The following is a 12,896-nucleotide window of genomic DNA, read 5'->3' on the forward strand; positions in this document are numbered from 1 at the left end:
TCACTGTTTTAAAGATTAGTTTGCTTATTTATTCTTTATGCTGAAATCTCATTAATTGGTTTATCAAATCTTACTTTTTCTCTTTATTCTTTTGCAATTTATATCATCTGTATTTTCAGTTAATTTGTTTATGTAGTTTTATTCATTTCAGTTTAACTTGATTAAATTCCATTTTAATTTCTTTTACAATCACTTTAGTGTTGAAAATGCTCGGCTACATCCAAAATGAAATATCAATATATTTCTAAGTGAAAATAAGGGTTGATTGATTGATTGATTGATTTGATGCAATGTATACAATACTAACCATTCCTTTGAACTCATCAGAATTCTCCAAATGAGATCCTGCCATATATTTTTAATCATTTAATTATCTAAGCATCCGTTTGATATAAACCTATGTACATCTCTTATTTAGTCTCTTACTTAAGGTGTGTGATTTGTGGACAGCACTCCAAAGCCTTGATAAGCTTCTCAGTTCCGGCATCAGTGAGGCCCCCACCGATAAAGCTGTAGATGCAACAATTATATAAAAACCACAGTGTACAATGAGCAGATTCACTTTATTAAAACAATAGTACTGGTTTAACCAGGAGACTCACTCTAAATGCTTCAAGTCCTGGAGGTTTGGCAGGATACTAGACAAAGCCTCTGCAAACTTGTCATCGTACTTCCTGCTACGAAAACTGAAAAGAAATCCATAGCAAACTGAAATGAATCAATAGCCTTCCATTTTTAAAGATAACAAATGTAGAACCTAAAACTATACATAAATAATGTATTATCTGCTCATTTATCAAAACTACTGAACTACTGTGAAATCATCCAAGATTTTAATTTCAAAGCTCCACTTTTATGCACTATTGTGGTTATTGTGGTTATCACTTTTAAAGGAGCAACAGGAAGTACCCTGGAAGTTAGTCTGCGTAAAATGAGTCCTGCATGACCTGTGAAATAATTTGCAGGCAGGATTCAATTTGAGGCACCACGGTCATTGCGGTAAACAGCCAACCTATTGCGGCTCATGCGGTGGGGGGTGGGGGGTTATGGGGTGGGGGAGGTTATGGCTGGTTGGAGTGGGCTTGGACAATTGCTGGCTGCTTGCAGAAGCAGAAGGGCAAACAGTGAATAAGCTACAAGTGTGCATGGACATGTCCTACACCAGCAGATCAAATTATGGCAAATGCAGGCGGGACTCGACGAGGACCTCAGGCATAGCCCAAAGAAGGCAGGAGTGGGTGGGCATAACGTGTGGTTGAAGTGGTGGTGGGGCAACAATGATGCTAGGTTTTGCAGGAACAGGCATATGTGATTGTTGGTTGAAGTGTGCGGATGTTGGCATTAATAATCAAGCCCATGCAGACCTCTACTGGACGCACAACAGAGAGTTTGTCACTCATTTCGTTGCTGTCCAAAAAAACATCTCCATCTTTTCAACACCCCAAAATCTCTTACATTAAATTACACTAAAAGGTAGGAATGCCATCTCCTGTGAAGTTACTATTTTGGAAATACTTGTTTTTCTTTGGACAGCAAGAATATACAGAATAGACAGTAGGAAAAAAATCTTCCAAAAATTCCTAATTATTTTTATTTTCTATTTTCTTCTTGTTGTGCATCTTCTTAAGATTATTTGTTTGAAGGGGCATTTAGCAGACTCTGCTGAGCAGCTTCTTTTTGTTATGGGGCAGTCCCTATAGGTATAGGCCAGGATGAAATGAAAAATAATCATAAAGACATGCTGCATTTAAACGTTGTGTTTGTGTTAAGCCTACCCATCAGTCCATGTGTTTCATACAGTTAGGTTCATAAATATTTGGTTATATATTATATATTAGCTGTGTACCACAGCATACTGGAGTTGAAATTAAATAATGAATATGAGCTAAAAGTGTAGACTTTCAGTTTTAATTTGAGGGTTTTTACATCCAATCAGGTGAACAGTATAGGAACTACAACCAATTACATATATAGCTCCCCATTTTAGGAGCTCAAAAGTACAAACCCAATTCCAAAAAAGTTGTCAGTCAGTAAAATACAAATAAAAAACAGAAAAAATTGATCTATAAATCTATATTGATCTGTATTTGAACCAAAACAGTACAAAGACAAAATCTGAGATGTTTTACCCATTCAACTTCATTGTCTTTATAAACATAAGCTCATTCTGAAATGGATGTCTGCAACATATTCCAAAATATTTGGGACAGAGGCAATTTAAAACTTGTAACATTGTGAAACAGGTGATGAAATCGTGCTTGGATATGAAAGAAGCATCCAGCAAAAGCCTTATCCTTTATGAGTAAGGATGGGTCGGACTTTCAGATTGTTACCAGCGTAAAGTTAAAAAAACAGGAACTGTTGTGGTACGGGAGTGTATTATTAACCTGCAGTATGTGGTTGTGGTACGGGAGTGTATTTGGTAACCTGCACATCTGTGAAAGTATGAACGTTAATGCTGATCACATTTTGGAGCAACATATGCTGCCTTCTAGACACCCATGCTTATTTCAACATGACAACACCATGCCTGCATGTGTTGCAACAGCATGGCTGTTTAGAGTGCAGGTGTAAGACTGGCTTGTTGTCCAATCCAGAACTGTCTCTCAATGAATATGTGTGTCTTACTACATTCAAAATTCATCAACAAAGGCTCTGAACGGTTGCACAGCTGAAGACTTGTATAACATAAAAATAGCATAAAATTATGTTTTCAAAACTTGATCAATTTGTGTCTTGATGTCTCCAAATGATTATTAATAGCTGTTGAAAGGAAAGATGATGTAAGACAGTGGTAAATATGCTCCTGTCTCTGTTTTGGAATGGGTGTATATTTATAAAAACAACAAAGTTCATAAGGTAAATATGGTGTTTTTGTACTTTTTTCAATTTAATATAGGTCAAACAGAATTTACTTATCACTGTTTTCTGTTTTAGTAGTATTTTACATACTGTTCCACATTTTTTTGGAATTAACTTTGTAATTGGGTAAAGTAACAATCATACATTGTCATTTTTACTACTTCAATGAACATCCTTTGAGTCAGTGACTTCCTGGAGCCCACAGACATTAGCAGACACTTGGTTTCTTCCCTGGTGAAGCTTTGCGTGGCCTTTACTACAGCTGTCTTCAGTTTCTGCTTGTTCTTGGGTGTTTTACCTTCAATTTTAACTTCAGGGAGGGAAATACATGCTCAGTTCAATTGGGATCAGGTGAGTATTGTCAACACTCCACTTCTTTGCCCTAAAAAAGTCATGGGTTGCTTTCACAGTATGCTTTGAGTCAGTATCCATCTGCGAAGCACTGTTCAATGAGTTTGCATTTGACTGAAATAATATAGCCCTATACACTTTAGAGTTCATCCTGCTGCTTTTCCAGCAGTCACATCATTGATAAATACAAAATAACCCAGTTCTACTGGCATGCCCATGCCATTACACTATCTTTATCATGCTTTACAGATGAGTTGGTATGCTTTGGATCATGAGCAGTTCCTTCCCTTCTTCATATTCTTCTCTTCCCAATATTCTGGTGCAAGATCTTTGTCTCGTCTATAAGATGTAACAGATCTGCTTTTTTAATTTTTTTTTTTTTTGCAAACTCTCATATTCTTTTTCCAGGTTTAGCAATGTTTATATCTTGTGGTAATCCCTCTGTACTTACTCTGATGAAGTATCACACAACTGTTTTCCATGCTATTCTGGCCTCCAGGTGGCCACACCCAATGTTTTTGCTTTCTCTCTGATGAGTTTGTTTAGATTTTTCAGACTAATGATGGCTTGCTTCACTGGCAGTGACAACTCTTTGGACTTTATATTAAGAGTTAAAAAGCAACAGATTTCAAATCCAAATACCAATCTTGCAATCAACTCTAGACATTTTATCTGTTTACTTGTAAATGGAATAATGAGGGAATAACACACATCTGGCCAAGGAACAGATGAGCAGCCAATTGTCCAATTATTGTTGAGCCTCTAAAATGTACGGGCTATGGCTTTAATTAGTACACCATTCACCTAATTTGGATGCAAACGGGTCAATGACGTGATGCCTAAATTTTCTGTCCGACAGCATTTTTTTATTTTAGTTTAAAAAAGGTTTAAATGCATTAAAAGGTACCATATATATGTATATATGTAGTACCTCTCCCACATATCTACTCACTTTCAAAACATGTTAGTTAATTGTAATTTTCCTGTTACTTAAAGGGTCAAAATATCATGTGGTGCAACCGTCCGGCCATGACTGCTGTTTTGAAAACTTCTTTGAAACTACTCTAAATCTAGTCATTTTTATTTTTTGTCCCATTTGGCATGATTTCCAAAGTGTTTTGTAGTCCTGTACAAAATTGCAAAGCATTCGTAATTTTATTTCCATCATAATATACAAACAAACTTTGTCTGATAATGTCCATTTTATGAAAAATCATGTGGTGTGACCATCAAGAAATGACTAGTTTGGGACGTTTATGTTTGCCAAGGACCCATGGAAGCAGCAAGCAGATTTGTAAGTCTCTCTGAAATTTGGGAAACAATAACCTTTTTAACGGCTGACATGTAGTTTCCACATTTGTACATCATGTGGTATGACCTCAAAAAAATAACGGATATAGTTATTTCTACAAATATATATTTTCATTATATATTTCATTGTTACCTTTTGTGGAAAGCTAGCTTATTTTCTGTAGGTGGCCAATTCTGTACTGGTAAATTTTGACTGAACTAGAAAATATCATGTGGTGCGACCACTGCAGTGTTTTCTATAATAAATATATGTCCTAGATTGGCAGTTTTTGTGCTGTATATTCAGTTGATGATTTATATACATAAAGTACTTTATTTTAGTGTTTTTTTGGAATCGATTTTAATGCAATTTGAATATTCTTTTCTAATATTTCAGAAACAACAATTTATGTTTAATCTTTGTATAATATAATGAGAAAAGTGCAAAAAATAAAGTACATGTAATTTCACTTCACTTTTATTTATTTATTTTGAACTGTTCTCATTTATTTTACCTGATACCACTGCCACGCAAAGTAAATATCGCTCACCATAGGCATCATGTTAATTCTGACCCTGCAGCAAGAGTGGAGTACCTTGCTAGAGAAATGAATGTTCAAAATTGTTAAACATTTTTTAAAATCAAAATTGCTCTTGTGTATTTTTTCATTACCTGGAGGAGCTGCATTTTTTGTTAACATTGCATCTGCCGTCATCTATCCTTAGTTCAAAATAAAATAAACTATACGCCGTAGATTTATGGCATGATGCTATATTACATTACTGTTTTAGTTGCACTGTAAATAGTGTTTCTTCAGTTCTACCTAAACAAATTACTTTGTGGTAACAAGCAATTGAACTAGCTGTACTCAACAATTTACTTTGATTTAAAAAATCATTTATTCAAACTAATTACTTAGGTAGTAAAAAATTAGTTAATTTACTTGTTATCACATTAATTAATTTTGTAGGTTTAAGTAAGAATCTTTTTCCTGTGTACCAGAGAAAGAATGGCAGGGAAAGGTTCCACAGGTATGAATAGTATCATTTATCCTGTTTTGCTAACCACTTTTACAAATGCGGGATCTGCATTTGAAAGAGGAGACTACAGGGTTTGAGCTTCGTTGTATGTCAGTTCCATGTACCAAACTTTTCTTATTCAACTATGCCAATGTAAGTACAGTTTTCAATTTTATCTTACCTTTAAACTCAGCAGATAAACAGAAATTCGTGCACTAAGATTAGCAGGAAAATGTCATATTTGAGTATGTTTTCTGTAGGAGACATTTTCACTTTTGCATCACTGTGTAGCACTAAAGATCCTTTCTGTCAACAAACTGTAAAAAGTGGCTTGTTAAAAAATTAGTTTATGTGGAAAAAAACAATTAAACAAGTTTTATTCAATAAAAAATGCTTTGAATGAAAGAATCGTTTATTCAAAGTATTTATTTAGTTTGAATAAAACTAGTTAATTTGCGTGTTATTAAAGGAAGTGATTTTTTTAGGTTGAACCAACAAACTTTTTACAGTGCACAATATATGATAAATTAATTTCTGTATATAGTCTGTCATTATTATTGCTGTTGCTCAGCTGGTGTACGTAAATTTACACTGGAAGCAGGTAACTTCAAAAATGGAGAGAAAATTTTGCAGATGTTTTAAAATAAACACAGGGACAATCACATGCCCCACTTTCACATGGACAATACCTATCAGAAAAGAAATGCTTGTTCACAACAAGGCCACGAATGTGCGCTTCAATTAAGACTGCTTGTTATAAGGCATGATTACATGATAATAAACAACAGATAATACTTGGTTCTGATCAAAATGATTTGAAAATCAAAATTAAATTATTCCACTGTTAAGTTAAATTAAATGTTTATTATAAACAAAGCCATGAATGTGCTGCACTTATACTTTAGTAAAAGAAAGTTTATGATTCATTGGACAAATCTTTAAAATTATGATAAAACTCGTTCAAATGTTTTTTGTATGGAATTTACCATTTATTGATCTTTTTAAATAGATTTTTGATGATATGAGGTTTTATGCGATTTGCAGGAAAAATAGGTCTGTTACTTCATTTAAGAAGGCGACTGTGACATTACAGAACAAAAATATGAGATCATTATTTATAAAACTCAAAACTAATGCAAACCCTTTGTTTCTAAATACTTTATATTACTGAGACCTTTTAAAGACTTTTTTTTTTAAACTTTTTTTAAACTTTTTTAACTTTTTAAAGACTTAAAAAGTTAAGTGTGTCGAAGAAATGAATTAATTTTAAGATAATTCATGGTCACACTACATGACATTTTTTAAGGCCACAGCCATTTTATCTAGATGAAAAAACACTAAAATAACTTAGTCTAAAATTTTAATATGAATTTATGGGTTCACAACATTCTCCGTGTTTGAGCGATTGCAATAGATATACTTATTTTTTGTATTTTAAAATTGGCCTGTTGAAAATCCTTATACATCATTGACCCAAATACCCTTAAACTGAAGCTGAAATATAACTAATTAAATAATGAATTTTAACTCCAATATGATGTGGCAAACAGCTAAGATAGCAATAACTTTCTTTATGTTCAAATATTTTGACTTGACTGTGGCAGGGCATTCATTTAACTCTCAAAGGGATAGTTTGGGGTAAAGAAGAAATAAACAATGTCAGTGTCTTTGTTGTCTCTTGCTTGAATAAAAATTCTGGTGAATAAAAAACAGACAAAAAGATCAGCTGATTTGGCTGTAAAGAAATCGGAATTGGCCATAGAAACCCAGGATCAATGCACTCCTAATGTTTGTTCCTACAGTGCACTGCAGCACGAGATTTCCTATGTTGTGTTCCCTTTTATCTGCACTGAATGTGTCGATGCAGATTTAATATAATTTTATTTTGTTAAATGTGATCATTTATGTCATTCAATTTATGTAAAAAAAATGAACCAGCATAAGCCTTTTTAGGGACCAGAGTATGAAGCATCCAAAAAAACCATTTATTTATTTTTTTTAATACAGCTAGGTCTGTCAGCTAACCCTGGGCAGGAAGATAATAAACATTTTTACATTGAGTACTTATTTTAAGGGATATTCAGACCAAATGCTAATGATTGTGAATTGTGGATGGAAGTTGTTTTTTGCTGGACTGGGTACAGTAATTTTTTACCAATTTTCTTCCCAGTTTAGTAGTTTCCGAATCCACCCAATAGTTAGGACTCCCCCAAACATACAATACCACCACCGCTAGAAGGGCGAAGGTAAGCACAAGTTTCCTCTGAGTCATGTGAAGCCAGTCACCACATCTTTTAGAACTGTCGCTAACGTAATCGGACAGCTGAGCGCACTTGGAGGAGAACGCTAACTGTCAATTCTATTACGTCAGCTAACAGACACCTGCATTGGCTAGCATCGTGTTGCAGGGCGTAGGAGCGCCATCCTACCCACCCAGAGAGTGCAAAGGCCAATTGTGCTCTCTTGGACTCTGTTTAAACAGGTAAAAATTTGATCTAAATTTTAAAATGGACCACATTTTATTTCTAACCACAAAAAATGTGCAAAGGTCTGTTGTGTTGTATTGAATATAAAACGACTTGGAACTCACATGAGGTGTTCTAGGTTCTTGCAGTTTGGAATGATGCTCAGACATTCTAATTCAATGGAACAGCCACCAAAGTCCAGACAGACCATCTGATCAGCAGCCGATGTTACAAATGCCAAGGCATCCATGTCGACGGGGTTGAGTCTGATATTCCGCAGCTCAAAGCGGGTTCTTGACGCCACATCCTTGGCCAAACTGATGTCTTGTGTTTCATGGGCACAACGGCACAGCTCGATAATTTTGGGGCCGGTTTGGCTGGCAGTCCCCACGAAGCTCCTCAAAATCTTAAGGACTGACTCCTGTCGCTTTTTCACCACAGCTATGGCATCCTCACTACCTTCCAGCAGGGCAAGACTCGATCTGCAGGCTTTTGCAGCAAGTCCACACATAAACAGGTGAAGGGAATCTGTGAAAACGGTTTTGGGATCAGTCCTGGCAGTCCAACGACTTTTCAGGTTGAGCTTCCTCTTGAGCTGTGACTCTGAGATGTCAGGGCTTGTCATAAGGTGCAAAGCACTCAGAAACTCCTGCATGGTGAGGTGCATGAAGGCACAGCCCAGACGGGATCCATCTGCACATGTAAGATCCACACGGGACAGAATTCCAGCATTGGCACCAAAGTTCATTAGCTCTGTTGAGAGGTCCTGTGCAAGGAACACTATGCGACTGTTCTCCAGGCCATTCATTGCAAGTCTGCTCAGCTCAGCGATCTGACCCCTGTACTTCTGCAGTAAAGGCATAGTAACTTTGGTGCTTCCTCCACCTTGGCAACGACTAAGGAAGGCAGACAAGATGTGGAGGTAGATTTGAGTCAAGGAGGTGGGCAGCTTTACATGTGACTGAGATGTGTCTTCAGAGAGAAAGTGGTCCAAGCAGACGCAACAGACATGACACAGTGCTGGAACATGAGACATGGAGAGCAGATGGCGGCTCCCCATCAGCAGACTCGCTGCCCTTTCTTTAAGTTCGCTTCCCTTTTCCTGGAAGTACTTCTCAGTGTACTCCTTCACACGTTGCTGACTAAATCCGAGCAACTCTGCGACAAGGTAGCCGGAACTCCCAAATAGGTCAATCACATCCCGTGGCCTGCAAGTGACCAGCACAGTGCACTTGGGCAGGATCTTATAGCTACAGATCCCAGAGAGGAGATCGGCCACTGATAACTGTTGGTAGGGGCCTAAAGGACTAGGAAGCTTCTCTGGATCCGTGAATTTTGTCCCAAACTCATCATATCCATCAAATATGAAGCAGATTTTCTCTGGGTTGGAGAGGATGTAACTGAAAACTGCCTCACTTTGCTCATCGCCACCTTCAGGTAGAAGAAAAAACCGAAACAACAGCTCTTTCAGGGACAATGGCTGCGACACAAGGTTGAGCTGGCGGAATTCCAACAGGAACAAAAGCTTAATGGAGGGGTAGAAGCCTTGGGCCCAATGATGGGCCAAGCAGTGCATCAGGAGAGTTTTACCAGAACCAGCCTGACCCAACAGTACTACCACTCGGCCAGTGGACCTCAAGAGAGACTCAGCTGACTCTTTACACTCTAAGGGTTCTTCACCCTCCTGAGCTTGTGCAGATTTGTCTCTCAGTCGAGCAGAATTTCGTTGCCTTAAACACATCCATGTCTCGTCCAGGCAAACCTCCTTCACTACATCCTTTGTCACCCTCTCAAATTTCTGTTGCAGTAAGAGCTTAACTGCATTTGTGTAACTCTCCACCTGGTCTGAATAAAAAAACATTAGTGTTAGTTTCTTAATATTAGTGTAATTAGTATTAGAACTAATATACATTATAGTCCTTACTTGTACATAATAAATGTGAGTTTGCAGGTATGTGTGTTGGTCTAGAACAGACAGAAGTCAAAAGTACCTAAGCATACACGTTTTGCGTTACATGATCGCGGAGAATTTTCAGTCTCTGGAAAACAGCTCAGCGCTCCTTCAAAGCACACATTAAAAAAAACAAATCAGACTTTTAGGTAAATTCCAGATCTCTACATAAGAGCATATAAACAATACCCAATATGCCACAATTATTCTTTTACGATCTTTCTTTCACTTTCACTTCATTTCACTTTGTATAATGACCTGTGATCGGCACTAAGTAAATACATCTTTTCTTACAGTTACATCATTACATTTCATCTCATATAGCACAACAAAAAGAATACAATTAAATCTACCACAAACATACGTATAGATTTAATAGTTTGTCTTTTCATAATAAGAGTACCGCTGGTTACGTTCTGTTATGGAAAGAAAGTGATACTGCAGCACTGCATGCTAATACATGTCTTAAAACTCTGAATGACTGTGTTAAATTATATTATCCTAACCAAAAAATTAAAAATAAGGTTGCAATTTTTACTTGCCTCGTATAAAACATGCACAAGATACACATGACCTGAAGCTTCTTTGTTACACTAAGAAGGTGACACTACATCATATGTTACTTACCAGTTGAAGATCCAGCTATAGACAACACCTTTGTTTCAAAGTCCAAGGGAATACTCTGACAAAACATCCACATGGTTTCGAGAAACTGGCAGCATTTCTGAGGATCTGAGGCCTTGAAATAATCCACAATGCCCAAAACCCTTTCCCTGAGACTGGGGAGGCTCCGAAGCCAGTCACGAGTACTGCGTTCCACCAGGCCATAGATCTGCTCCAAAACATTATTCCTCTCTCTGCACAGAACGTCCACTATTACAGTGGCCTCCTCGGCCACTACTTTCATAACATCCTTCTCCAAATCGACCTCCTCCATCTTCATCCATTTGCTGTGGGCAAACAACAATTTTAACTCATTTAAGAAACTGCTTATTTTGAGTTAAGGAACTTCATTTTGTTTTCATCGGTACAGATCACTGAAGTAGACATTTGCAGATGTAGAAATATCCCTATTTCAGTACGTATATGCTGTCGAAGGACAGAACAGCTAACCTGTAGTTGCCATACAAGTGTGTGTGGTAAATTGGAAACACAGTCTGTTTTATTTAGGTCACACATATTGCTAAGCAGTGCGGGCAGTTACCTAACATGGTAAGGGGAATTTAAGTAAGCACACTATACTGTGTTCTCTGAGCTTCTTTAATAAGTGCAATGGGGCTAATAATATTAAAAGAATTACATAATTCTGTATAATACTTTTATAGAACTCTATCATTTTTGCCACCTATAAAATCCTTGTAGTTATTGTCTTCTAGTAACCTAATACTTGTGTAATAGCCTGAAGTAAACTATAGTCATTATCTTAAGTCACTATAAGATTCTTAAAGGAATCCTGCATTAATCCCTATAGGATGTGATACCTCCCATAGAGAGATAAATGAAAGTCTGAATGAAAGAGACAAAGACACTGCTTCCATTTTGGCTCAATACAGTATACGCCTTAGTTAACTGCTGAATATGCATAAAAATAATACCGCTTATGTTAAAATAGAAATAAACCCCCCTCAAGAGCCGGATTAGCACCAAACCCCGCATATTCCAACCTTCAGTTTTTCACGTGCGTCATTAAACAGGACTCTCTCCACAGGGCGTAGTGAGCTATGAGCTAAGGCTAACTATATGGCGAACTACAAATTCAGAACAACCAAAGGGCGCCAAAGTTGCAGCGCGTGAAGGTTTTGCTATCAAGCCACGCGCCCAGGTTCTGGCGCACGAGCCCCGCGCCGCTCCGTTTAACCGTTTAACGACCTCAGCGGGAGGTAACGGCCAGACCTTACAGACCAGACCACACAGGAGATCCCGAAACAGAAACAGCCAGAGATGTTACAATCCCGAGGAGAAAAATTAGAAAAATACGCTGTTTTATAAACAGAGTTTAATTTTGGTGCTGCTTACCACCGCGCCCATCTGGTCGCATCTCGCCAGGGCGACGAAGAGAAAACGAAAGTAAACCGGGCAGATTTGGCTTCGATTCTTTAATTCGGGCTGAATCGAACTTTTCACAGTGATACTGAACTAAAGCGCGCAGTCATGCAGTCCTGAGAGTGAGTGAGTTTACACACAGCCGAACAGCACTGAATTACATATAAAGCTCAGGTATACTTCTTTTCCACGCATTTGTGGATGAACTTGCCCGGTATTATTAAAAAGCGCAAAAAAAAAAAGCAGGTCAGTTCAGGTCATGTTTACAGTTCCTCATAAATCGAATGGGAGACAACAGCACCACCGTGTGGCCAAAAACACATGCACCGGAGTCTTTAATGTGTTTTGGTGGTTTGTGGTGTGTGTGTGTGTGTGTGTGCTTTCTCATTGTAATTACCTTAACACAGCAATGCCCAGCTTTACACGGCACTACTCACAGCTGGTTCATACTGAAACTCTTTAGCAGTATATTGTTCAGCTTGAACATAGTGTATTTTGTACATGCAGACAGAAAATAAGTAGACATTCTAATTTTTCACCACTTGCACAAGAGATTATTATTATTATGATCTACTGTATTATTTTCTCCTCTCTGGTCGAGTCCATTCATTTTTACTTGTTACTATGTCTGTTTCAATGTCCAATCTGAAAGCAGTATAGATGTACATACACCGATCAGGCATAACATTATGACCACCTCCTTGTTTCTATGCTCATTGTCCATTTTATCAGCTGCACTTACTATATAGGTGCACTTTGTAGTTCTACAGTTACAGACTGTAGTCCATCTGTTTCTCTGCATACTTTGTTAGCGCCCTTTTACCCTGTTTTTCAGTGGTCAGGACCCCCATGGACCCTCACAGAGCAGGTACTATTTGGGTGGTGGATCATTCTCAGCCCTGCAGTAACACTGA

The 12,896-nt window shown here is 37.5% G+C and overlaps 1 protein-coding gene across 1 annotated transcript in view; it reads right to left on the minus strand.

Moving 5' to 3' along the window:
- The window catches only part of nlrc5 (NLR family, CARD domain containing 5), a 31,331-nt gene extending 19,117 nt beyond the window's left edge, over window positions 1–12,214 (minus strand). Inside the window, exons 1-6 of the mRNA XM_036585354.1 lie at window positions 11,956–12,214; window positions 10,567–10,889; window positions 9,980–10,048; window positions 8,114–9,833; window positions 603–686; window positions 427–510 (exon numbers count right to left, since the gene is read on the minus strand). Of these exons, the coding sequence (XP_036441247.1) occupies window positions 427–510; window positions 603–686; window positions 8,114–9,833; window positions 9,980–10,048; window positions 10,567–10,882 (2,273 nt within the window). The 5' untranslated portion in view covers window positions 10,883–10,889; window positions 11,956–12,214. The remainder of the gene's footprint in view (window positions 1–426; window positions 511–602; window positions 687–8,113; window positions 9,834–9,979; window positions 10,049–10,566; window positions 10,890–11,955) is intronic.
- Between the last annotated feature and the right edge of the window lie 682 nt (window positions 12,215–12,896).

Source organism: Colossoma macropomum, unplaced genomic scaffold, assembly GCF_904425465.1.
Source record: "Colossoma macropomum unplaced genomic scaffold, Colossoma_macropomum, whole genome shotgun sequence".
In the NCBI taxonomy this organism is placed as follows: Eukaryota; Metazoa; Chordata; class Actinopteri; order Characiformes; family Serrasalmidae; genus Colossoma; species Colossoma macropomum.